Source organism: Saccopteryx bilineata, chromosome 4 (assembly GCF_036850765.1).
Source record: "Saccopteryx bilineata isolate mSacBil1 chromosome 4, mSacBil1_pri_phased_curated, whole genome shotgun sequence".
NCBI classification, from domain to species: Eukaryota; Metazoa; Chordata; class Mammalia; order Chiroptera; family Emballonuridae; genus Saccopteryx; species Saccopteryx bilineata.
In genome coordinates, this window is record NC_089493.1 from 45022224 (window position 1) to 45045361 (window position 23138).

Here is a 23138-nt window from a genome sequence, read left to right on the forward strand (position 1 = left end):
CCTCCGCTTCAGACACTAGAATGGCTCTGGTTACAGGAGAGCATCGCCCCCTGGTGGGCATGCCAGATGTATCCCAGCCGGGCTCATGCAGGAATCTCTCTGCCTCCCTGCTCACTGCAGAAAATACCAATAAATAAATAAATAAGAACACTCAGAGCTTATGAATATTCTTCAGCTTAATCAAAATATAATACTAAACTTTGACAGAAATATTTGTATCCTTTCACACTTTATTTTTAGTTTGAACTTCTTTGTCGATGTCTAACAGGTTTACATATTGTATTTTCCATCATATACTGATTTTATTTAGATGAGCCTTCTGGATTCTGATGTCAGTTTATGTGTGGCTGTTTCAAATGGTTAAAAAGATGCCCATTAAATCCTTGCCTTTTCATTTTCCCCTTAACATGACTGACAGGTTTTGAAGGAAATGCCGTCTTCCTTTGAAGAGATTTATGTCGATCACTGACTATGTTTGGAATATCTTCTTTTATTAAACTCTTACCTATATGTTTGTAGAAGATGGGACTGTCAGACTGACAGAGCACCAAGAAAATTCAGAATAGCTAAAGCTTGGAACCAGACCCGGGTCCCTTATTTCTGCCTTCAGATGAGTTGACCAAAAAGCAGGAATTCTATGGATAACCTTCCCTAAGGTTAGGGGTTTTCAAACGAGAAAAGAAAGCACATGCACTTCTGTTGTCACAGGAGGGAGTGTCAGGCGTGTGGAAAAGACAGTATTTATTAAATCCATGGGAGCAGTTGGGAGGCTGGGTGAGGGGCTGACTTAGAAGACTGTTCTCTAAATGCCTGAAATCTTACCAAAAGGTGAAAGTAGCTTTTATTCATTAACAGCCTGTTAATGGACAATTCAAGCAAGACGTGCAGAACAAAGAAGTATATATAAAATTTAGGGTTTTCTCAGGGCCGTGAATATGTAAAAGAGGTTGGTACAAAGTAATCAAGACTTAGAATGTATGCAACATACTAAAATAAGGTAGATGAGAATAAGACAATGTCAGTACAGATGATTTTGGGGGGAGGGTAGGTTTAATAATATGTACTATTGAATCACTTATGAAGCTTTTGGCTGTTGTGTAATAGTAAAATGAATTCCAACTGGCTTAGCAATAATGAAATTCATTATTTCTCAAGCCTTCAGGGTGATTCTAGGCACTTAAAATCAACAGCTCAATGGCATCAAGGTCCAACAGTCTGTTCATAGTTCATTCTGTCATCCTTGGCTCTTCTCTGAGGCTGAGTCCTACTAAGGCCAAAATATCAGAGCTATGTCCTTCCCTATGGTCTGGTTAGGCCAACTGATGCCCCATGTCCATCTGTAGATCAGTAAGAGTCAGCAAGGGATCGGCTTACACTAGTGATTCCCTGCTGAATTGGGGATCATACCTGAATAAAGCCACAATTATTAGCACATGGGGAATAGATTTTATGTAAGCAGACATCCCTCTCCTCTACAACTAGATATAGTGTTCTTGGCTATTGGATTCCAGAATTATGAGGTATTAGGAAAATCTTTAAAGACAAAATGAAAACTGCTTGGGTAGAACAAAACCCTTTCTAAAATCAAAAGGGGATTTTCATTTATTGAGGACCTACTATATAATAGCAGCTTTGCAAGCAATGTTTAGTCAGTGAGCACACTAACCCTATGGAAAGATGTGTCATAACCACCCATTTTATAGACAAAGGAACCAAGGCTCAGAGGGTTTAAGTAATTTTGTATAAACCAAGTGTCCTTTTCTCCGAAGCTTATGGTCTTCCACTGAGTCATAGGAGTAGAACAATCAACACCAGAATGTTAGGGTAAGGAATTATTTTTTGTAATACACTGGGAGGTACTGCTCAAATGAAAGGCCTGACGAACTTACTCCTCCAGCTGCTGCAAGTGCAGATGACCCCCAGCCATCATCCCATGTGAGAATTGGGTGAAGAGAGCCACTTGACCCAAACTCATGCCCTGTTTCCTGGTGGCCTGTATTCATAGACTGAAGTGAGGATATAAGGGCTTGTCCCCCTCCTGACTACTCGAAAGGGTCATCTCAGCTTTAGACCCCCTGTAAGGTAGGCTGAGGTATTAATGCTCAATTTCTCTGTCCAATTGTGTACTTTCTTGTCCCCATAGTTTTGATTGCAAGAGCATTCTCTCATAAGCCTTATATTCTTTTTTTTTCCAAGTGAGAAGAGAGGAGATAGACTCCTGCATGTGCCCTGACAGGGATCTACCCAGCAACCCCCATCTGGGGTCGATGCTCAGCCCATCTGAGGCCATGCTTACAACTGAGCTATTTTTAGTGCTTAGGCAGAAGCTCCATGGAGCCATCCTCAGTGCCCAGGGCTGAAGTGCTAACTGAGCCATGGCTGCAGGAGAGTGGAGGAGAGAGAGAAAGAGGGAGGGGGGGGGTTGGAGAAGCAGATGGTCTCTTCTCCTGTGTGCCCTGACCAGGAATCAAGCCCAGGACTTCCACACTCTGGGCTGTCGCTCTACCACTGAGCCAACTGGCCAGGGCCAACCTCTTGTATGCTAATCACTTTGCTTTCTGGGGAACCCAACCTGTGATAATTACCAATTTGAGAAGATTGTATAATAGAAAAATAATTTGGTCTTTTTTAAAATGATGTACCTACATCCTAGGTCTCCCCCCACACCTTGATTTGAGAGGGAAGAGAAAGAGAAGCATCAAGTTGTTCCATTTAGTTGGGTACCCATTCATTGTTTCTCAAGCCAGTGCCCTTGGGATTGACCTGGCAACTCCAGGATTGAGCCAGTGACCTCGGTACTCCAGGATGATGCTCTATCTACCTACCTTACCACCGGCCAGGGCTACATCCTAGTTTTGAAATTTTATTCTTTAAGTTTGTTAATAATAGGAAGGTCAGAAAGGCATTGTTAAGAATGTTGGTGATGGGAACTATTAAATTTTTGAGGCTGGTTATATATCTAATAGAAAAACTACGTCCCCTCCTACAAATCTGGAGGTTTTATAAAAAACAAGAAAACCTATGGGGAGATAGCCTCACACTGGCATCCAAGACTGATTTGAAAGCAGTCACGTCGAGTTTAGAAAGAGACAATAGGATTTTTTTTTTTTTTGAATACAGGAATGAAACTATTTTATTTAGTTCAATATTAGAACCAGCATTTTCAATATTGCATGCAAGAACTTAATTTAGGCCTCAACAGAGCCACATCTTGGCTCTCCTAGATTGATTTCATTCATTGCTTCTTTTTCCCAGTCATTCGAGGACTATCATCCCAGTAAGTGGGCATTCGGCCTGATGGAACATTGGGAGGTTTCTTCCCCCCCCCCCTTTTTTTTCCTTGGTACCATCTTTGTCTCTAGTTGTTATCTTAGAGGTGCGACTTCCTATCCTCACTATGGTGTGGCTCCCGAAGGAAGCTCAACCCCCCTTACTGAAGGTTTCTTGCGTTCCCAGTCCAACCACCAAGGAGTACTTCACTGCACCCGTGGCTTTTCTTTTCTTTTTTAAATTAATTTTAATGGGGTGACACTAATCAATGAAGGTACACAGGTTCAGAGAAAACATCTCCAGGTTATTTTGACATTTGATTATGTTGCCTACCCATCTCCCAAAGTCATATAGTCTTCCATCACCTTCTATGTGGTTTTTTTGGAGCTTGAGACTTGTTTGCAGGTTCTAGCAGGGGAGTACAGCTACTCGTATATCCTTGACCGAAGAACGGTCCTCTCCTCTATGGTGGAAGGTCGTCCTCTTAGACCCAGCGCGCAGCTTCGGGAGGGACGCACTTGGAGCGGTGAGGGAGGAAGGGGACACCCGCCTAGCCAGCCAGATCAGCCGAATCAACCCTGGCGATCAGTGGGGTGACAGATGTCGCAGCCAGATCGCCCTCACATCCTATCTGGTTTTTTTGTGCCCCTCCTTCTCCCCACCCCTGGTAACCACCACACTCTTGTCCATGTCCCTGAGTCTCATTTTTATGTCCCACCTATGTATGGAATTATATAGTTCTTAGTTTTTTCTGATTTACTTATTTCACTCCGTATAATGTTATCAAGGTCCATCCATGTTGCAAATGATCTGATGTCATCATTTCTTATGGCTGAGTAGTATTCCATAGTATATATGTACCACATCTTCTTTATCCAGTCATCTGTTGAAGGGCTTTTTGGTTGTTTCCATGTTTTGGCCACCATGAACAATGCTATAGTGAACATGGGGCTGCATGTGTCTTTATGTACCAGTGTTTTTGAGTTATGGGGTTATATTCCCAGTAGAGGGATTGCTGGGTCATATGGTAGTTCTATTTTTAATTTTTTGAAGAACCACCATACTTTCTTCCATAGTGGTTGTACTACTTTACATTCCCACCAACAGTGGATGAGGGTTCCTTTTTCTCCACAACCTCTCCAACATTTGCTATTACCTGTCTTGTTGATAATAGCTAATCTAACAGGTATGAGGTGGTATCTCATTGTAGTTTTGATTTGCATTTTTCTAATAGCTAATGAAGATGAGCATCTTTTCATATATCTGTTGGCCATTTGTATTTATTCCTGAGAGAAGTGTCTGTTCATGTCCTATTCCCATTGTTTATTAGATTGTTTGCTTGTTTGTTATTTTTATGAGTTCTTTGTATATTTTGGATATTAGGCCCTTATCTGTGCTGTTGTTTGAAAATATCATCTCCCATTTAGTTGGCGAGACAATAGGATTTAAAAGGAATCAAAAGAAATATACCAGGATTGCTAACAGTAATTGCCTATGGGTCATAGATCATCTGTAGATAAATCCTTCCTACTTTTCTCATTTCCTGAATATATTTTATTTTCTTAAGAAAATAGGAGAGTGATTTCCTTTTTTTTTAATGAAACTTGGGAAAACCAAGGATAGTATTTACTCCTATTGCCTTAAAAATATTTATATGTATTTTAGGAAGTATAGAAAACTTTGGGAGACTAATCCAATATTAATATTGCTACATATTTCTTTTACCATTGAGTCCATTCTTCATTATCAAGAATAAACTGCCCCAATTAAATGACATAAACAGGTAATTGTCAGAATATTTACTAAATAGATGATTTACAAGGACATTGTTGAATAAAGGTAAAATTTTTCACTTACAGTGAACATGAGACATGTAAATGGGTAAGGCTTACATTCAATTCCATTTTTATAAAGAACATCTGCCCCTTTAAGATTATATCATAGTGTAGGAAGCACTGGTGAGACTGATGTCACCAGAAATTCCCACTGCGTTGATTTCCTTGAGGTTTTTCATCCGGTGATTGTACTGCAGCAAGTGAGCATCATTGACCGCAACCTTGAAGTGGTCAGATTCAACCAGTACTTGTATCTGAAATGGCAGAGACACGAAACTGTTAAAAATGCCCTTTCATTTCAAAACCAGTCTGTCCTGACCTCAGGGTATCCACAGTTCATCTTTATGATCATTTGTGGAACTGATTAAAGTCCAGAAAAAGTAAATTTACAGCAAAAATAAACTCCAGACCAAAGATTTAAGCAAACAAAATGAAAAAATATTTAGAAGATTATAGTTGAAGCCACAAAGAAATAACATCTATAAACATATGTGTCTACATAAAGTTTCAAGTTTTTTTTGTATGGCCTAGCAAAGCAGCTGAAAGTAAAAATAAACACTACAGTAGGAATTCCTTAATAGAGTGGCAAACGTTATAGGGCTGGATTATAACTCGTTTTGGCAAGAGCAGGCAAACAGCCTTCTAATAGAGGATGTGTTAATCCTTAAATCCTTTTGGAAGTAGCACTTTGGCAATATCTAAAATTTTAAAATGTATATTCTTTAAATAAAATTATTGTTTTAGAAAGTAAAGATTTATAAGAATAGTTACTACAGTATTTTAGTAAACTAAATAAAACCTTTTCAGGTTTTATTTGTAACAGTTCCAAATTTTCATCAATAGAGTACTGGTTGAATTATCACATTTCTAAACAAAGAAAAAGTGTTAAATAACAATGGTCTGATACTGAGAGATGCCCATCAACTGTAGAAAATGGTCCCTATTTGTCTCTGCCGTTGAATTTATTATAGTCTAGCTGCTATATCGCCCACTGGACAGTCAGTCAATCCTAACCTAATATTGTATTTATTAAATACTTGGTGAAGAACTGTTTAAAAACAAAGTGTGCTGTATATATCATAGAAGCTAGTGGAAAGGTACTCATCATGTTGCAACTTTCGGGATGTAAAGGATGAAAGACTTTAGTTAATTTAAAAATCTACGCCTGACCAGGCGGTGGCTCAGTGGATAGTGCGTCAGACTGGGATGCAGAGGACCCAGGTTCGAGACCCTGAGGTCGCCAGCTTGAGCATGGGCTTATCTGGCTTGAGCAAAAAGCTCACCAGCTTGGACCCAAGGTCACTGGCTCCAGCAAGGGGTTACTTGGTCTGCTGAAGGCCCGCAGTCAAGGCACATATGAGAAAGCAATCAATGAACAACTAAGGTGTCGCAACAAAAAACTGATGATTGATGCTTCTCATCTCTCTCCGTTCCTGTCTGTCCCTATCTATCCCTCTCTCTGACTCTCTCTGTTCCTGAAAAAAAAAATCTATACATTTTTCTTCATAAGCATGTATTGATTTTAGAATTAAAAATTTTAACTATGTTGTATCCCTGAAAATTTATTAAATGTAAACTGTAATCTCTTTTTAAATTAATTTAAATTTTTTTCTAGTTTTGATTGCCATGACATTATGTTTTCTGAAGGAACTAAGGCTCAGTCCACCTGAGACTTTCTGCCTTTTTTATTAAAGATGTTCTTTTTCTCATTTCCAGAAAACTTAAATTCAGCGGAGGTAACAGAATGAAGTTGGGGAGTATGGCCAGGCTCTAGCCTGCTGCTCCTGGTCCTTTGGGATGGGGAGGAGCTGCACAGGTGTCCCAGGACAGCTGATGAAAATTCATTCCAAGTGCATTGTGGTGTTAGAGTGATTTTCCCCATGAGCAATGTGCATGATCAATATAGAATAGTAGCAATAACTTACTTTGAATGGTTTACCACTTTCAAATGGGAAAGCTATCTGTCTTTCCTCCTGTCCCCAGTTATTATTCAGCTTTGAATTGCAGACAATGACTCTCTTGTTGTCCTCATTGAAGCGTGGGTTAAAGTGGAAGGCGACATCATTCCCTCTCTTAAAATCCAAAGCAAGTCTGTTTAAACCAAGGACCAGAGTTAGCGAAATGATTCAAGTTATGTATTTAGAAGAACATACGATTTTCTAAAGAGCAAGTCATTTTAAAAAATACAGGAACATTTTCTAAACAAAACAAACCGGCGAATGGGTTCAAACTGTATACTAAGCCAAGTAATTGATGTACAACCCGAGTATCTAAAAGTAAGACAATATATGTAGAATTGTTTTGACTTGTCATCTTTGGTCACATTGCTCTCTTCAACTGCAATTCCTTCTTACCACCTCTACTCATGAAAACCCTGCAAGGTTTCCTTAAAGAGTGTCGAGGCCACTTTGAGGGCAAGATCTGCTTTATGCTGTGGATGATCACGGTTACCTCCTTCCTGCCCTGCCAGGTTGCCTTGAATACTTATTGACTGCAAGCCAGTCATGTAAATAAGGGATCAAATTCCTGGCTTCCTCCTAGTTAACCAAAAACCTAGTCCTAAAACAGAAAGAATGCAACTAAGTAGCTAATATACCGTTCAGTATGCTGTTGCTAAGTTGTGAAACCATGACAACAAATATGTTGAACTTTCCATGATGTGAAGTGGAATTAATGCTAGTGCATTAACTTTTGATCCCGTTCCTCCTCCTTGGATGTTCACGCAAAGGCAAGTCCTCTGACTGTTCAAGTACTAACCCTAACCTCCAGTTTCTTAAAGTGTGCCATAGAGCAGTGGTCCCCAACCTTTTTTGGGCCACGGACCAAAAGTGAGTCTTAGACGGATGTAACAGAGGGAATCTGGTCATTTTTAAAAAATAAAACATCGTTCAGACTTAAATATAAATAAAACGGAAATAATGTAAGTTATTTATTCTTTCTCTGTGGACCAGTACCAAATGGCCCACGGACCCGTACCGGGATCCGCGGCCCGGGGGTTGGGGACCACTGCCATAGAGCGAACAGCAGCATCAGCTCATGCTCTTTTTTTTTTTTTAATTTTTAATTTATTGTGTTGACATGGTTTCAAGTGTCCCACTCAATATAACACCCTCTACACACTGCATTGTGCCCCCCATGCCCCATGCAAAGTCTCTTCCCACCCCCATTTCCCCCTTTGGCCCCTCCCCCTACACCCACCCCTCTTCCCTCCCCTATTGCTACCCTGTTGTCTGTACATGTGTATTCTGTATATATGTTTCTGACTCCTCTCCTCGCCTTCTTTGACCTAGTCCCATCTCCCCACTTCCCTCTGACAGCTGTCCATCTGTTCCCTGTAATGCTGCCCCTGTTTCTATTTTGTTCCTTGGTTTACTGTGTTCATTAAATTACACATATATGTGAGGTCATATGGTATTTGTCTTTCTCTGCCTGGCTTTATACACTTAGCATAATAATCTCCAGGTCCATCTATACTGTCAAACAAAAGGTAAGGTTTCCTTCTTTTTATGGCCACAAAATGTTCCATTGTGTAAATGTACCAGAGCTTTTTTATCCACTCATCTACTGATGGACACTTGGGCTGTTTCCAGATCATGGCTATTGCAAACAATGCTGCAATGAACATGGGGGTGCATATCTTCTTTTGAAACAGTGTTTTAGGGTTCTTAGGACCTATTCCTAGAAGTGGGATAGCTGGGTCAAAAGGCAGTTCCATTTTTAACTTTTTGAGGAAATGCCATACTGTTTTCCACAGTGGCTGCACCAGTCTGCATTCCCACCAGTGGTGCCCTTGTTTTAAAGCAAAATCTCTACTCCTGACCTACTACCAGTAATTCCCTAGATATTTAGATTCACCCAATAACAGTCCCAACCACAAATATGTTCACGGCGACAGGACCAAAATAGTCAAATGCCAATAGAAATTGTATCTGAGTAAATATCCAATGGCTGTATTTCCTCTTCAGGGAAAAGGAAGATACTGTCATCTCTACCACCTTAAGCATGTTTTTTTCTCCTAATTATTTACCCAGGATTTGCAGAGCCAAGCAACAACTTTTTCAGGTTACTATCACCTTGACCATTTCAACCAATATTAGTTTTGATCTTCCACAGTTTCAGTCTACATCTCTAGTATACTGGAGCTAAAGTTTCTAGTACAATCACCCTAAATAAAGGCAGGGATACCAGAGTGGGTCTGTGAGGTAGGTGTTGGAGGAGGGGAGCCGATATTAACAAACTGTAAGTGCTGTGTGCACAGAATAAGGTGTACTGTGTTCTCTTATGTTGGAAGGAAAGACGATTGAGAACATAACCAGAGGATAGATAGGTTTTGTAATGTGCTGTGAGACCAGCTTTATTGTGCAGGGAAGTACTGTGTTTAGAGAAGCTGCACAGGCTGTGTGGAATGAAAAGTTGCCTTAGTGTGGCGACTATGGGGTAGAACCAGAGGATGGAGTGAATGGGCTATTTGAATGAAAAATGATCAGATCAGAAGCCAGTCTAGCTCCTGGTAACAGAGGAGGTGGCTCCCATTGATTCACCAGGAGCAAGGTGACAGTCACTCACAGAGGCTATGTGTAGACCTTTGACTAAATCTATGTCCATAGCTTGAATTTGTATCTTTTGTATTCTGTCTATTCGACCCAGAGACACGTTAATTAATGGCTGCAGGAGCTTTAATGGTGCCCCTAACCTCAGGGATTGGCACACTGGATGGCTTCAGGAGATCCTTAGCCGGTTGGTTTTACTATATACAAGTATAACCAGTGGTGTTAATCAGAGCCAGCCATCCCAAGACAGCCATAGCTCAGCATGGATTTCCCCAAGGTAGTCCAAAGTCTTACTCCATCCTAGCTCCCCTCAATCACACCAGCCCCAGTGGCAAAGGTTGACTTGTTTTGATGGAGTCTTGAACTTTTAAAAATCTTTTCAAACCTTTTAAGTAAATAGTGATTACTCAGAAGACTAGGGTTCCCCATCCTGCCGCTTATCATCTGTCAACCAAGCGAATACTGTGGGCATCTGTGACTCTGTAGTTGCACTCAGTGTGGAGACAGGAGTGACAGCTGTGCTTGGGAACCCTGAGACTGCGCTGAGACCTGCACAGCAGCAGGGAGACTTGTGTGAGGAGGAGGACACAGTGGGATAATATTCAGGCTCTCAGATCAACTCACTGCTATGTCCAGTGGGAGATTTGGTTTGGGATCCTCATTTTGATGGGTGTCTAGACATAAAGCACATGCTCAGTTTTAGACATACATGGTTCAGAGGTGGATGGATGGCCTAGCATATTACAAAGGCTCTACTTGCCTTCAATACTAAGGATTTCGCCTGACCTGTGGTGGCGCAGTGGATAAAGCGTCGACCTGGAAATGCTGAGGTTGCTGGTTCAAAACCCTAGGCTTACCTGGTCAAGGCACATATGGGAGTTGATGCTTCTTGTTCCTCCCCCCTTCTCTCTCTCTCTCTCTCTCTCTCTCTCTGGCTATCTTTCTTCTCTAAAATGAATAAATAAATTTAAAAAAATACTAAGGATTTCACCGTTGGGAAGAACCAACAGAATTGGGTTTTTCTGCTCTTCCTCTTTGTCCTCACAATGTAGAACTCTGCTTTATTCAGGTTCTGGGAGAAAAACAAGATTTGGCGAGGGAAACCTTGTCCCCTTGGTGGCAATGTATATTGAACAACCCCATAATATGGTACAGTCAAGATCCTAAATGTGTAGATGTAGAAAATTCTATTAAGTTTCAAAATAGATCAGCCTTTATTCAAAAACCAGTCAACAAATACGTTAGACTTTTAAATTCTGCTCTTTACCTGTTTGCATTGGGCTTCATGGTGCCCAGAATTGTCACCAGCATGCGAGGCATGACTCCTCCATGGAAAGCCAGTTCATAAGGCACAGGCTGGGGGTGAAAAAACATGCGTATCAGTGAAGACTCATTTTTTCTTGGGGATAGAAAGAAAAAAATGTTGCTAAAGTTCAATCACTATTAATATGTGTGAATAACACATAACCCTAATTGAAGCCATCTGTCCAGACTCTCGGCCACCTTGCCCAGGGCCTGGAGAGATGAGGCTCCCTACATGCCCAGCTAATAGTCAAGATTAAAGCCATCAGTTAATTGGTGGCAATGACAGAATATAGTCCCTTTGGAGCACTGTAGCTTTTCTTACTACATCCCAATCTATAATTCATTCACTTAGACTATATTTTCAAAGGGCTTAAACTAGATGTTGCAGTCAACATTAACATCTCTGTGTCCTTCTTAAGACACTTGCCACATAACATACTTTATCACATCCCATTTTCAGGCTTCTGGGTTCTCCTATGTTCCACTCACAGCACCAGCAGAGTGCTCAGTATGCGGCAGATACTCGGTACTTGTGGGATGAACACCTTCTAGTTAATACATTTCCTAGTTCATTCTGAAAATATGTATATTCAAGGCACTTTATTCCCAAAGCTCCACTGATGGCCTCTTCTTTATTCCCTCCTGGGTTCAACTACCATCCAGCCCTGATCTGCAGTGGTCCCATTCTTCCTCCTGCTGGGTTTGCTGCTGGTGCTGCAAGTTCAACACATATCCACGGGAATTGTCTCTCCTGCCCTCTCCCCATCAGTCCCCTTCCTGAGTTCCCAGTTAGGGCTGGCCCTTGGCTGGTGCCCTAGTTATTCTGTCTTGAAAAGCCAGCCATCTCTGATTCGTAAGACTCAACCAACAGATTTTGAGGTCTTCCTCTGCAATCTCTTTCCCATCTGCCTCTTCCTTTCCATAGTCTCCATGTCCCCTCTACCTGCAGGGGACTAACCATCTGCAGCCTAGGCCCTGCCCAATGCCACCCACCCCCAATGCTTCCTCTGTGCTTTCCTCTAAGCTGACATAAAAGCAGAGCAGATGTGACCTTTGCCGTCTTCTACATTCTCCTGAAAGGGTCTGACCCAGCTCGAATTGAACTCTTTCCTCTTCTGCTTATTTCCCAGCTAGACTACAAGTCTAGCGGGAAGGATCTGTGTCGGAGATGTGTCTGGAGTTCTGCAGAGTTAAGGTCTTGTGCTTAGAATTTATCTACTAAAATGTGTTTTAATATAAATAAAAATTCAATCTTTAAATCACAAAATTATCTTTAGTAGGTTTTTCAAAACTACATTTCCTTGGCTGCCCCACATGTTCTATGATCCTAGGCAAGCTATAGAACTCTCTTGCCTCATTTCCTCATGTGTAAAGTAGGAATAACCAATCCCATAGCATGGCTATGGGGCCAATGAGCTCATCCATGTAGGAGCAAACTGCTGGCACATGTTATCTGCTCAGTGATTATTAATAACAATAGCAAAGACTTTCTCTTGCCTGACCAGCTGTGGTGCAGTGGATAGAGCGTCAGACTGGGATGTGGAGGACCCAGGTTCTAGACCCTGAGGTCACCAGCTTGAGCGCGGATTCAACTGGTTAGAGCAAGGCTCACCAGCTTGGACCCAAAGTCACTGGCTCGAGCAAGGGGTTACTCGGTCTGCTGTAGGCCCCGGTCAAGGCACATATGAGAAAGCAATCAATAAACAACTAAGTGCCACAACAAAAAACAGATGATTGATGTGTGTCATCTCTCTGCGTTCCTGTCTGTCTGTCCCTATCTGTCCCTCTCTGACTCTCACTCTGTCTCTGTAAAAAAACAAAAAATAACAAAAAACTTTCTCCCACTACTATGCTCTTAACTTGATTTATATTAAAGCTGCTTTACAAATGCCTTCAAAACATGCATTAATGCCTGACCAGTGGTGTCCCAATGGATAGAGCATCAACCTGGGATGCTGAGGTTCCAAGTTCAAAAATCCCAAGGTCATCGGCTTGAGCGCGGGCTCATCCAGCTTGAGCACAGGCTCACTAGCTTGAGTGCGAGGTCACCGACTTTAGTGTGGGATGATTGAAATGATCCCATGGTAGTTGGCTCAAGCCCAAAGGTCACTGGCTTGAGCAAGGGGTCACTGGCTCGGCTGGGGCCCCCCAGTCAAGGCACATATAAGAAAGCAATCAAGGAACAACTAAAGTGATGCAACTACAAGTTAATGCTGCTCATCTCTCTCCCTTTCTCTTTCTCCCCCCCCCCCACCCGAATAAAAGACACATTTGTTTCTCTTTATACCAACAGTACACATACTAAACACAATACCAATAACTATTTCTTCTGTTGGACCAAGATACACTGTGGCTGGCCCCTGAAAAGTGGATGTAAGCAGTGAGTTAAAGGTGCAGGCCTCCCTGAAGCCCTTTGCAGGTCAGTGCCCAGAACCAGCCCCGGCCAGAGCGCTGCTAAGTGACGGCACCACAGCCCTAGACAACTGCTGTGCTCTCCATTAGCTTTGCCCTGCTCACCATCAAGTTCACGAACTGACTAACTCCTTCTTACCAGTGGTCCAGTGGGGCCACCAGCGGGGCCGGCCCCAGGGTAGGCCCCAGGCGCACTCGGCTGTCCGGGGTAGGCTCCTGGTGCAGTTGGTCCAGGATAAGCAGGTGCTGTAGGACCAGGGTAGGCGCCAGGAGGTGCTGGTCCAGGATAGGCGCCAGGTGGTGCCGGTCCGGGATAGGCCGCAGGAGGTGCCTGTCCCGGGTAGGCTGCAGGAGGTGCCTGTCCCGGGTAAGCCCCAGGATAGGAGGCCCCTGGGTAGCCCCCTGCTCCCGCAGGCTGGTTTCCCCACTGCCCAGGCCATCCTTGAGGGTTTGGGTTCCCAGACCCAGATAAGGCATCGTTAAGCTGGAAAAAAGAGATAAACAACTCCTGGATGAAAAACATTCAAAACAACAGAAGTTTCAGGAAAACAGGAATATGCAACCTAAGAAGTGGAGGGTTATGGTGAAGGTATAGAATTTGTATTGTGGTAGGCAGTTAAATAGACAGGAGCAGAGCAAGGTCAGAGACAAGGTCACCAGGGTGGAAAGCCCCGGGTGCCTAAGGAATGGAAAAACTGGGAAGACCAGAACCTCCCCCCAGGGGGACCTTTCCCCCACTAGCAGGTTGCTGGTCATGCAGGTCAGACCCCCTGTCCTTTCATATTGCTGGCCATCCAGTTTGGACCTGCCCTTGACCTTCCTTCCCTGGCATGCTGCTAGTCATGCGGGTTAGACCCCCTGCAAGGAGGAAGGAATATGGGGGGGGGGCAGAGAAGAGTTCTTAAGCATTAAGCCCCCAGGACAATGAGGTTCTGACCCACATTAAGAACATCTAGGTCTCAGTTGTGTCTCGGCTCCAGAAAAGCAGCAAAACCAGACAAGTGATGTAGCAGCTGACCTCAGGACCAGCCGCACTGACTGTTGGCCCCCTAGAAGGACACACCTGGAGAGCTGATGGGTCGTCTATTAAGGTCCTCCCCTGGGACCGCCTCCAAGATCTCCACCCTTAACAACGCTTAGATTGGAGGACCCAGAGCTCTCCCTCTGGGCTTTCCTTCCTCCCAGGGGCTCTCTTTCCTGGCCTCTCTCTTTCCCCGGAGCTCTAAGGGCCCCCACAGACTTACAAACAGGAGAGCAGTGGGCAGTGGCAGCTCCTCCCGGGCTAACCCCTTGAACCTGCCTCCAAGGCCCTCTTTCCTTAGACTTTCCAGGGAGCCAGAGCAGTCCCGCCTCGGCTCCCTCCTATTGCTTCTTCCATCCTAAGTCCTTCCTTGTACCACTGTCTTCAGCTTAATACATGTATTTGTGACCCTGGCCGGTTGGCTCAGTGGTAGAGCATCGGCCTGGTGTGCGGATGTCCCAGGTTCGATTCCTGACCAGGGCACACAGGAGAGGCGCCCATCTGCTTCTCCACCCCTCCCCCTCTCCTTCCTCTCTGTCTCTCTCTTCCCCTCCCTCAGCCAAGGCTCCATTGGAGCAAAAGATGGCCCGGGCGCTGGGGATGGCTCCTTGGCCTCTGCCCCAGGCGCTAGAGTGACTCTGGTCGCAACAGAGCGACGCCCCGGAGGGGCAAAGCATCGCCCCCTGGTGGGCGTGCCGGGTGGATCCTGGTAGGGCGCATGCAGGAGTCTGTCTGACTGCCTCCCCGTTTCCAGCTTCAGAAAAAAAAAATACATGTACTCACAAAATCAGCTGGACTCATGCTGTGAAATCTTTCCTGCACGAAGTCAAGAACCCACACACTACCTGCCGGCCCTAGGCAGACCAGCTCTGGGCCAGATCCCCTTTCTGATAACAATATCTGTAAACATTTTTTCCACTTATTAAGTAGTTTTGAGTTCCAAGGACTAAAGTTAGACTTTGGGGTTATATATGCTTTATCAGTGTGTGTCTGCCATCGTCTCACATGTTGGAGGGTTCCATTTCCATAATTTGCTAAAACCAGATCTACCCAGCCTTGATGTAAAAGCACATATTTTCTAATTGACATGAGAAAAACAATCACAAAACTCAGGAGGCTTGGACTATACCACACTTCCCTCTCTTCAGCTTTTTCTCAGCTCTGGACCATGCAGTCCACCGGCCTCTGTCCCAGGCCTTTTGGTAAGGGGGACTTCTTAGTAAGGCCTAGGCCTCTCTCTACCTGGCTTTCTTCCAGAATCTGTTGCTGGAAAAGCCAGACTTCAGCCAACAAGCCCTCAATGGACAGATGAGGCCAGAGGAAGACACATGGTGTGAGAGTTAGAAGGGAAAATCTGATGTTAAAAAACGCAAAACTCTCCACTTACATGGAATTAGAATGCAAGAAAACAGACATAAAACACTTACCGAAAAACTGTCGGCCATTTTCCTAAGAGGGGGAAAAAGAACAAACAAACAGAACATAGGTTATCATATTTGATCCGAAAAGATTTCACAAGTTTTCCATTTAAATTTAACATCACATTGTGTAGTTCTGGTCAATTTACAGGCATTCTTCCAGTACAAGTCAATCTATTTCCAAAATACGTTTAAATCAATAGTGCAGAGCCATAAAAAAAAGTCTCATGAAAGGGTGGAGGTACACTCCAGCTAGATTACCAAACGCTATTTAATCCATAACTTTAATCACACTAGCCTGTGTTCTGAATCCTGGGAGGAACAGGCCCTATAATGCAGGAGAGAGAAGATTGAGGAAGGAAATGTTCTGCCCCTTTCCCAGGTAACGAGTGTACACAGTCCTGGTTTACCTTTGGTCTTCCTTCACCTTCCTTCCTGTGTTCTTTCCCACACCTTTTACCAGGGTCCTGCGTGTTAATATTGCCTATGACTCAACCCCGCCCCTCCCCTCCCCTGTTCTCACTGACAGCCCCATCTCCCCTTCTGGGTTGTAGGGGGAAAGCAGAGTTGGTTGATTCTCACTGAGATCTGAAATACAATGCCCCTCAGACATAGTTGCTGCCGATGATTTATTCCTTCACTTGCACACATTTATGCCTGCTCTGCACAGGCATGGGGCAGGCTCCTGTCTGGGTGTGAAGATGGATAGACCAAGATCTGTCTGGTCAAAGGGTCCACAGGCCAACAGGATCACAGATAATCATGCCGTGAGCCAAACTGTGTGCTATGTCACAACCAGAATTACTTCTAAGAGGGAAGGTGTTTGAGCTAAGCCTTGAAGGAGCGGTGAGCTGGAACAATGAAGAAGAAAGGCAGGCACAAAGTGCCTGCTTAAAAAAAAAAAAAAAGATACTTGTTACTCCAAATAAAATATTTGGCAGTATAACAAATTAAAGTTAAAAAAAAAAAAGTTAGGCAGCCTGACGAGTGGTGACACAGTGGATAGAGTGTCAACCTGGGATGCTGAGGTCCTAGGTTCAAAACTCCCATGTCACTGGCTTGGGCGCAGGCTCGACGCTTGAGTGCGAGGTTGCCAGCTTGAGGTCGCTGACTTGAGCCCAAGGTCACTGGCTTGAGCAAGGGGTCCCTGGCTCGGCTGGAGCCCTTGGTCAAGGTACATATGAGAAACAATCAGTGAGCAACTAAAGTGCTACAACTGTGAGTTGATGCTTCTCATCTTTCTCCCTTCCTGTATGGTATGTGTATCTCAAAAACAAAACAAAACCAAAAACATTAGGCAGTGTGGAGGAATATAAATATTTTGGGGTAGGGCAAACATTTTGGGCTGGGTAGGGATGGCCTTGAGACATCATTCCTGCTCTCCCCTGCTCCCCGTAACTGCCAGGGTGCTTGCTGCCTGTTGGCAGGCATTGAGGGAAAGAGAGCAGCTTCGGACCCTGAGGTCTGGGTGAATTCGCTCAGCTCAGGATCACATGCACTATGGTCAAAATTATCCGGGCTTTAAACAACCAGAATCGCATTTTCCTTGAGTTACCCACTTGTGATATTTACTCAATTATTTTAGGAAATGACATTGCCCCAAGGGATACAACAAATGGTGACTACTTGATAGGTCCTAAAAATGTAAAATATTAGATTTTGGGGGGTAAAAACTCAAACAGACAGAACTCCTCCTAGGACTTCACGTGAGCTTCATTCACATACATCAGATATCTGTATTTCTTGCACATCTCTCTCTTAATCTGGGCATTCTCAAACATAGGCTATCATAGTGTCCGTCTTCCAAGGTGGGAAGCTGCTGGTAATCTGACGGGGCAGTCACGGTGGCTCTCCGGGCATTCATTGTATCCCTATAGTAGTTAACCTTTTAAAGCAAAAGTTGGGTGCTCCTCTGCTTGTGCTTCCTTTCCCAAACGGCGGCCACTGCCCAGAAAACTGCTGCTACCGCAGGAGGAACCCAAGAGAAGAGTTGGTACAGAAAAGAAAAAGAAAGGACATTTCTTATGTCAAGAAAATAAAGCCTCTCTCTCTTCAGATACCAGTAGAAGACAATCTTGAACTTCATGGTAGTCGAAGGGCTTAGTTCCTTTGATTGTATAAACTCTTCTTTCACTCCTGGGCACATACCAAAGACCCAACAATAACCTTAAAAGTGTTTTTACTCCTTTTAAAGAGCCCGATTGTGTAGGGCCTTATTCCTAACCTCAGTACCACTGACATTCCAGGTTGAATGCTTTGTTTTGGGGGGCTTGTCCTGTTGAAATGCACCATAGCTCTTCCTGGGGACAATGTGGGTTTCAATTTCAAGAAGTTATCTGTCAAAGATGTTTGTCGTGGCAATGTGGCTGGTGACAGCAAAAGTAACCCACCAATGGAAGCTGCCGGCTTCACAGCTCAGATGATTATCCTGAACCATCCAGACCAATCAGTGCTGTCTATTCACCTGTGCTGGATTGTCACACAGCTCACAGTGCTTGCAAATTTGCTGAGCCAGAGAAGAAGATTGATTATTGTTCTGGGGGAAAAGCTGGAAGATAGCCCAAAGTTCTTAAAGCCTGGTGATGCTGCCATCGTCTATATGGTTCCTAGCAAGTCCACGCGTGTTGAGAGCTTCTCTGACTATCCTCCTCTGGGCTGTTTTGCTGTTTGTGACATGAGACAGACAGTTGCTGTGTGTCATTAAAGCAGTAGACAAGAAGGTAGCTGGAGCTGACAAGGTCACCAAGGCTGTCCAGAAAGCTCAGAAGGCTAAATGAATATTTTTCCCCAATACCTGTCACCCTAGTCTTAATCAGTGGTGGAAGAACGGTCTCAGAACTGTTTGTCTCAATTGGCCATTTAAGTTTAATAGGATGTTTAGCAAGTTTCCCTGGCTTCAATGCACAGTCAGTAGCACAAACGCCAACCCTCCCCCCACCAGTTGTGACAACCAAAAGTGTCTTCAGACATTGCCAAATATCAGTGGGGGAAGTAAAAAAGGCAAGTCTGCCTAGGTGAGAACCACTGGTCTAGCCTAGTCTAGGCTAATTAGCATGTGTATCCCTACATGTACGGACACAGGTCGGTAAAAAACAGAGGTGGTTTCCATGGTCAAAACTAGCTAAAATCTGTGCCATTAACCCCATAAAGTGTCTTATTATCATAACTCCAATCAAACTAAGATGTGTTTAAAGGCTGATTATACCCGGAAGCTCACATAAAGACAGCATTTCCAAAATTTAACCTTTATTCTTTTCAAAGTCTCTGCTCAAGCGTATTCAGTTTATTTCTCAACATGAACAAAACAATTTGAGAAACAAAGCAGATTTCACTTTATTTCCACTGTGTTTCACACAGCAGCACCTGGGATGACAGTTTGGATGGCGTTGTGACACATTAGACAAGCTGATCAGAATAATTACACCCTGGGGCGTTTGAGTGGTGCTTTGCGTGTGGCGCCTCACAGTTTATAAAGCACTTTCACAAACCTTACCTATTTTGATCCTGATAATAATCTTATGAGAAAAGTTAATATTCCCACTTTGGAGGTGAGGAAACAGGCTTAGAGAGCTAACATGGTGGCCCAAAGTCATTCTATCCATAACAGACCAAAGACCAGGGTCCAAGCAACTTGGACTCCTAATTCAGGCTCATTTTACACTCATATAGAACCTCACATTTTGAAATTTTAAAGTATATTTCTTTGAAAGTGTTAATTTCTTTATTTAAAAACAATCTAGCTTATTCATTCAGAACTATATAACATGCTGAGATAGCAAACAAATTTAAAAAGAGATCATGTTTTTGTCAGAAAGCTAGCTGGGGACTCATTCACCCAGTACAGTGATATTGAACACAAGAATGCCAATTTTTACAGTCACTTGGCTAATTGTAAACACATTTAAACTAATGACATGTACTTTTCCAAAAACTGGGTGTGTGCTGTTTTGATTCTGTCAACTCCTTACCATCAGATCTCTCTCTCTCTCTCTTTTTTTTTTTTTTAGAGACAGAGAGAGAGAGTCAGAGAGAGGGATAGAAAGGGACAGACAGACAGGAACGGAGAGAGATGAGAAGCATCAATCATCAGTTTTTCTTTGCAACACCTTAGTTGCTCATTGATTGCTTTCTCATATGTGCCTTGACCGTGGGCCTTCAGCAGACCGAGTAACCCCTTGCTCGATCCAGCGACCTTGGGTCCAAGCTTTGCTCAAACCAGATGAGCCCGTGCTCAAGCTTGCGACCTTGGGGTCTCGAGCCTGGGTCCTCTGCATCCCAGTCCGACGTTCTATCCACCACCTGGTCAGGCCAGATCTCTTTTTTGAAAAGGGGTATAACCAATGCTCTTTTAAAACCAAAGTTAGCAACTTAAAAATAAGTAAATAAATAAATAAAGGCAACAACAACAGCAAAAAAATCTATTTAGATAAATATCTTCCTTACTTTCCTGGAAATTCTATTTATTTATTTTTTTATATTTATCTTTTTTTTAGAAGAGTAGTTTATACATAGATAGCCAAATGTAAAAAAATCTTCCCGCTCTACAGAATCTGTAAATATGTGAACTCTATTCTGGCATTCCTAGAACCAGAGAGTTTTGAAGAGTCAGAAAAGAAATGCTAGGCCCTGGCTGGGTGGCTCAGTGTACAGACAACTTCCCAGCACGACAAGATCGTGGATTCTATCCCTGGTCAGGGCAGGTATGAGAAGCAAACAATGAGTGCACAATTAAGTGGAACAACAAATTGATGCTTCTCTCTCTTTTTCTTCCTCTTTTTTATCCCCCCACCCCCCTTCTTCTCTCTCTCAAATCCATGGAAATTTTTAAGAAAAGAAGAGAAAAGAAAAACTACATTAAAAACAAAAAAATATAGGAAATACTACCTGGGTCTTCACATTTGGAAAAACCTACAGGAAGTACTATAGTTCAGTTTGCTTTTGGAATAAGGAGTTTAAACATGAGTTCGAAGGTTGACTAGTTTAATCATCTGTTAATTGTAGCTTTCCCCTTTAATAATGCATGGTATACTCACTACTATGTTATTTAGGATCACCTAGCAATTAATTCAGTTGCTCAGGCTCCCAAAAGCACCTCTGATATTTGCTCACAGAGGGCCGGGACCTTCACACAAGCCGTAAGGGAAGTAGATCATGAATGTATTTCCTCAGAACCCCAAGGCACTGCCCACAGTCCTCCTCTCCAAAGAACACGAGCCAGGGATCTACTTCCAGCCCTTGCTCAAACACAGAGCAGGACTTACAGAAAGTCCACTTTCCAAAGCCAAATTCAGTGACAACAAATTGGAATAAAGGAAACTGGTTCTTTATTAGGATTTCTTTCTCATCATACTTCCTCAGCATTGAGGAAGGTAAAGTTACTTTGATCCTCTCAGTTACAGATTTTTCCCCTATGGAAAAGCTGAACGTCAGTCAAGCGAGAACATGTGATACTTAGTCAGCAGCAAATTGTAAGCCTACAGCAAGCACTATTCCGGCAGGCTTACCAATCAAAATTTAATGAGAAGAGCCAGTGCAGGCACCAGAGAAAATGTTACTAGCTGTCCTCAGCAGCAGTCTGTGTCCCAAACCATCACAGGAAAGAGAGGCTGTGCTTTAGGTCAGTTACCATGAGTCTCACAAACATTCAAGGACCACAAATTCCTCCCCACAATGAGAAGTGCTGGTTCTAAGGGTAACGCCCCAACATTATGAATCCAGGAAGCCATCTCCTGAAGGGCAAGGATGAGGCACAACCATCAAAGCAATGAGAGACTCTACTCTAGAAATGGGATTCAAAGTCCATGTCGGGAAAGAAGATCATTGTGGAAAAATACATTTTTATTATTATATTGTAACTTTTATGGAAACAGGATTTCCTACGTGTGGACGAGAAATTTTATAAATTTGAAGCAAATCAGTCAGAACCTTGGAAGTTGGTGAAATTTTTTTTTCTTATGCTTTGTGCCCAAGTGGTCAATTTTTATTGCTGTCATTTTTTTCTTTCCTTCTTTCTTTTTTTTTTTTTTTTTCAGAATTAACAGCCTGCCTTTCATATCTTTCCCAGAATACTAGTAACAGACTGGGTCACTGAAGTCCAGCTGTCCTCATCGCTCAGCAACCCAACTCCCAGGAGTCACTTTACCAATATTCCATAGTCTGGAACAGGACTCCCTCACTTTAAGGGGCTGGCCTGAAACCTAAGTCACAGCCTCAATTATGTGTCCCCGAGTCCCTGCTATTGAGCTCCTAATCCTCAGTGGATGGGTTTTAGAGTTTTTATTTGCATAACTGATTATTCAGAATAAATCCTCAAACATGTTTTCAACACACAGAGACATACACACACACACACACCAACTTCAGCTAGGGCTCTGCACACTCAGACCATTATCCGGCCACACCCCACACAGCCTCAGCACAGCCTTGAGATAGTTCATGTTCCAATGAACTAATCTGATCAGCGATGAGTCGCTGATTTGCAAAAGCTTAGGAGTTTCGGTCTTTGCCAAGCTAGACACATGCCCATTCAGGCCTTGGGACGGCATCATTTTCTGTGGGATCAGCATCCAGAGAGAAGCTGTACCCCCGACGCTGCTGGGCTTTGGCAGACGAACTCATTCGCACCGCACAGTAAAATCGAGTACCGGGGCAGCCAAGTCATGGGTCCCGGGTGCCACCCTAGACAGATCCTGGGCAGTACGCCCCGTGTGCTGGGTTAGGGGATCTGGTTCCTAACACCAAGCTTGAGTCCACCACTCTCTTGCAGGTGGACCCAGCTGATTTCGAGGTGGTCTAATGACGGGAGGGCGGGACGCGTGGCTCAGCCTCCAAGTCGCCCCAGAGGGTGCCCTGTGCCCACGCCCGGCGTACGCGGACACACCCGTTCACCCCCAGGAGGGGTACGTGAGTCTTAGTGAGACGTTGCTAACTCCCCACTGCGCTCTCTCGAGGGATCAAAAACTATGGACCAGTGCCCAGAAGATGCCCCCTCCCTCCCGGCTCGGGGCTCTCCAGCCGTCCGCGCCCTCCTCTCACCGTCTAGCGCCCGGCACGGCAAGCCAAGCCCCTCCCCAGGCACCCACCCGAGCCCTCAAAGGGGCCGCGCCCCGAGCAGTGCCCGACCCCAGCCGTCAGCAGGACGGGTCCCCGTCCCCGTCCCCGTCCCGGTCCCGGACAGCCGCGCCACTCACCCCACGCCTGAGGACTCGCTCGCTAACTCCGGGTGTAGCTCCTGGCAGGGTCGGTGTGTCCCTAACGAGGAGGCAGCTCCACGCCTCAAATACGCGCGGCCTGGCCCGCCCCTCCCAGGGCGGGGCCGCCACCCCTG

The 23138-nt window shown here is 44.0% G+C and overlaps 1 protein-coding gene across 1 annotated transcript; it reads right to left on the reverse strand.

The window, feature by feature from the left end:
• Positions 1-5054: 5054 nt before the first annotated feature.
• LGALS3 (galectin 3) lies at positions 5055-23138 on the reverse strand. Its single transcript, XM_066276254.1, has 6 exons — positions 23002-23138; positions 15821-15842; positions 13512-13856; positions 10923-11011; positions 7031-7196; positions 5055-5359 (listed from the first exon to the last, which is right to left on the reverse strand). Exons 2-6 carry the CDS (start codon positions 15836-15838, stop codon positions 5204-5206), a joined length of 774 nt encoding a protein of 257 aa, XP_066132351.1. The 5' UTR covers positions 15839-15842; positions 23002-23138; the 3' UTR covers positions 5055-5203.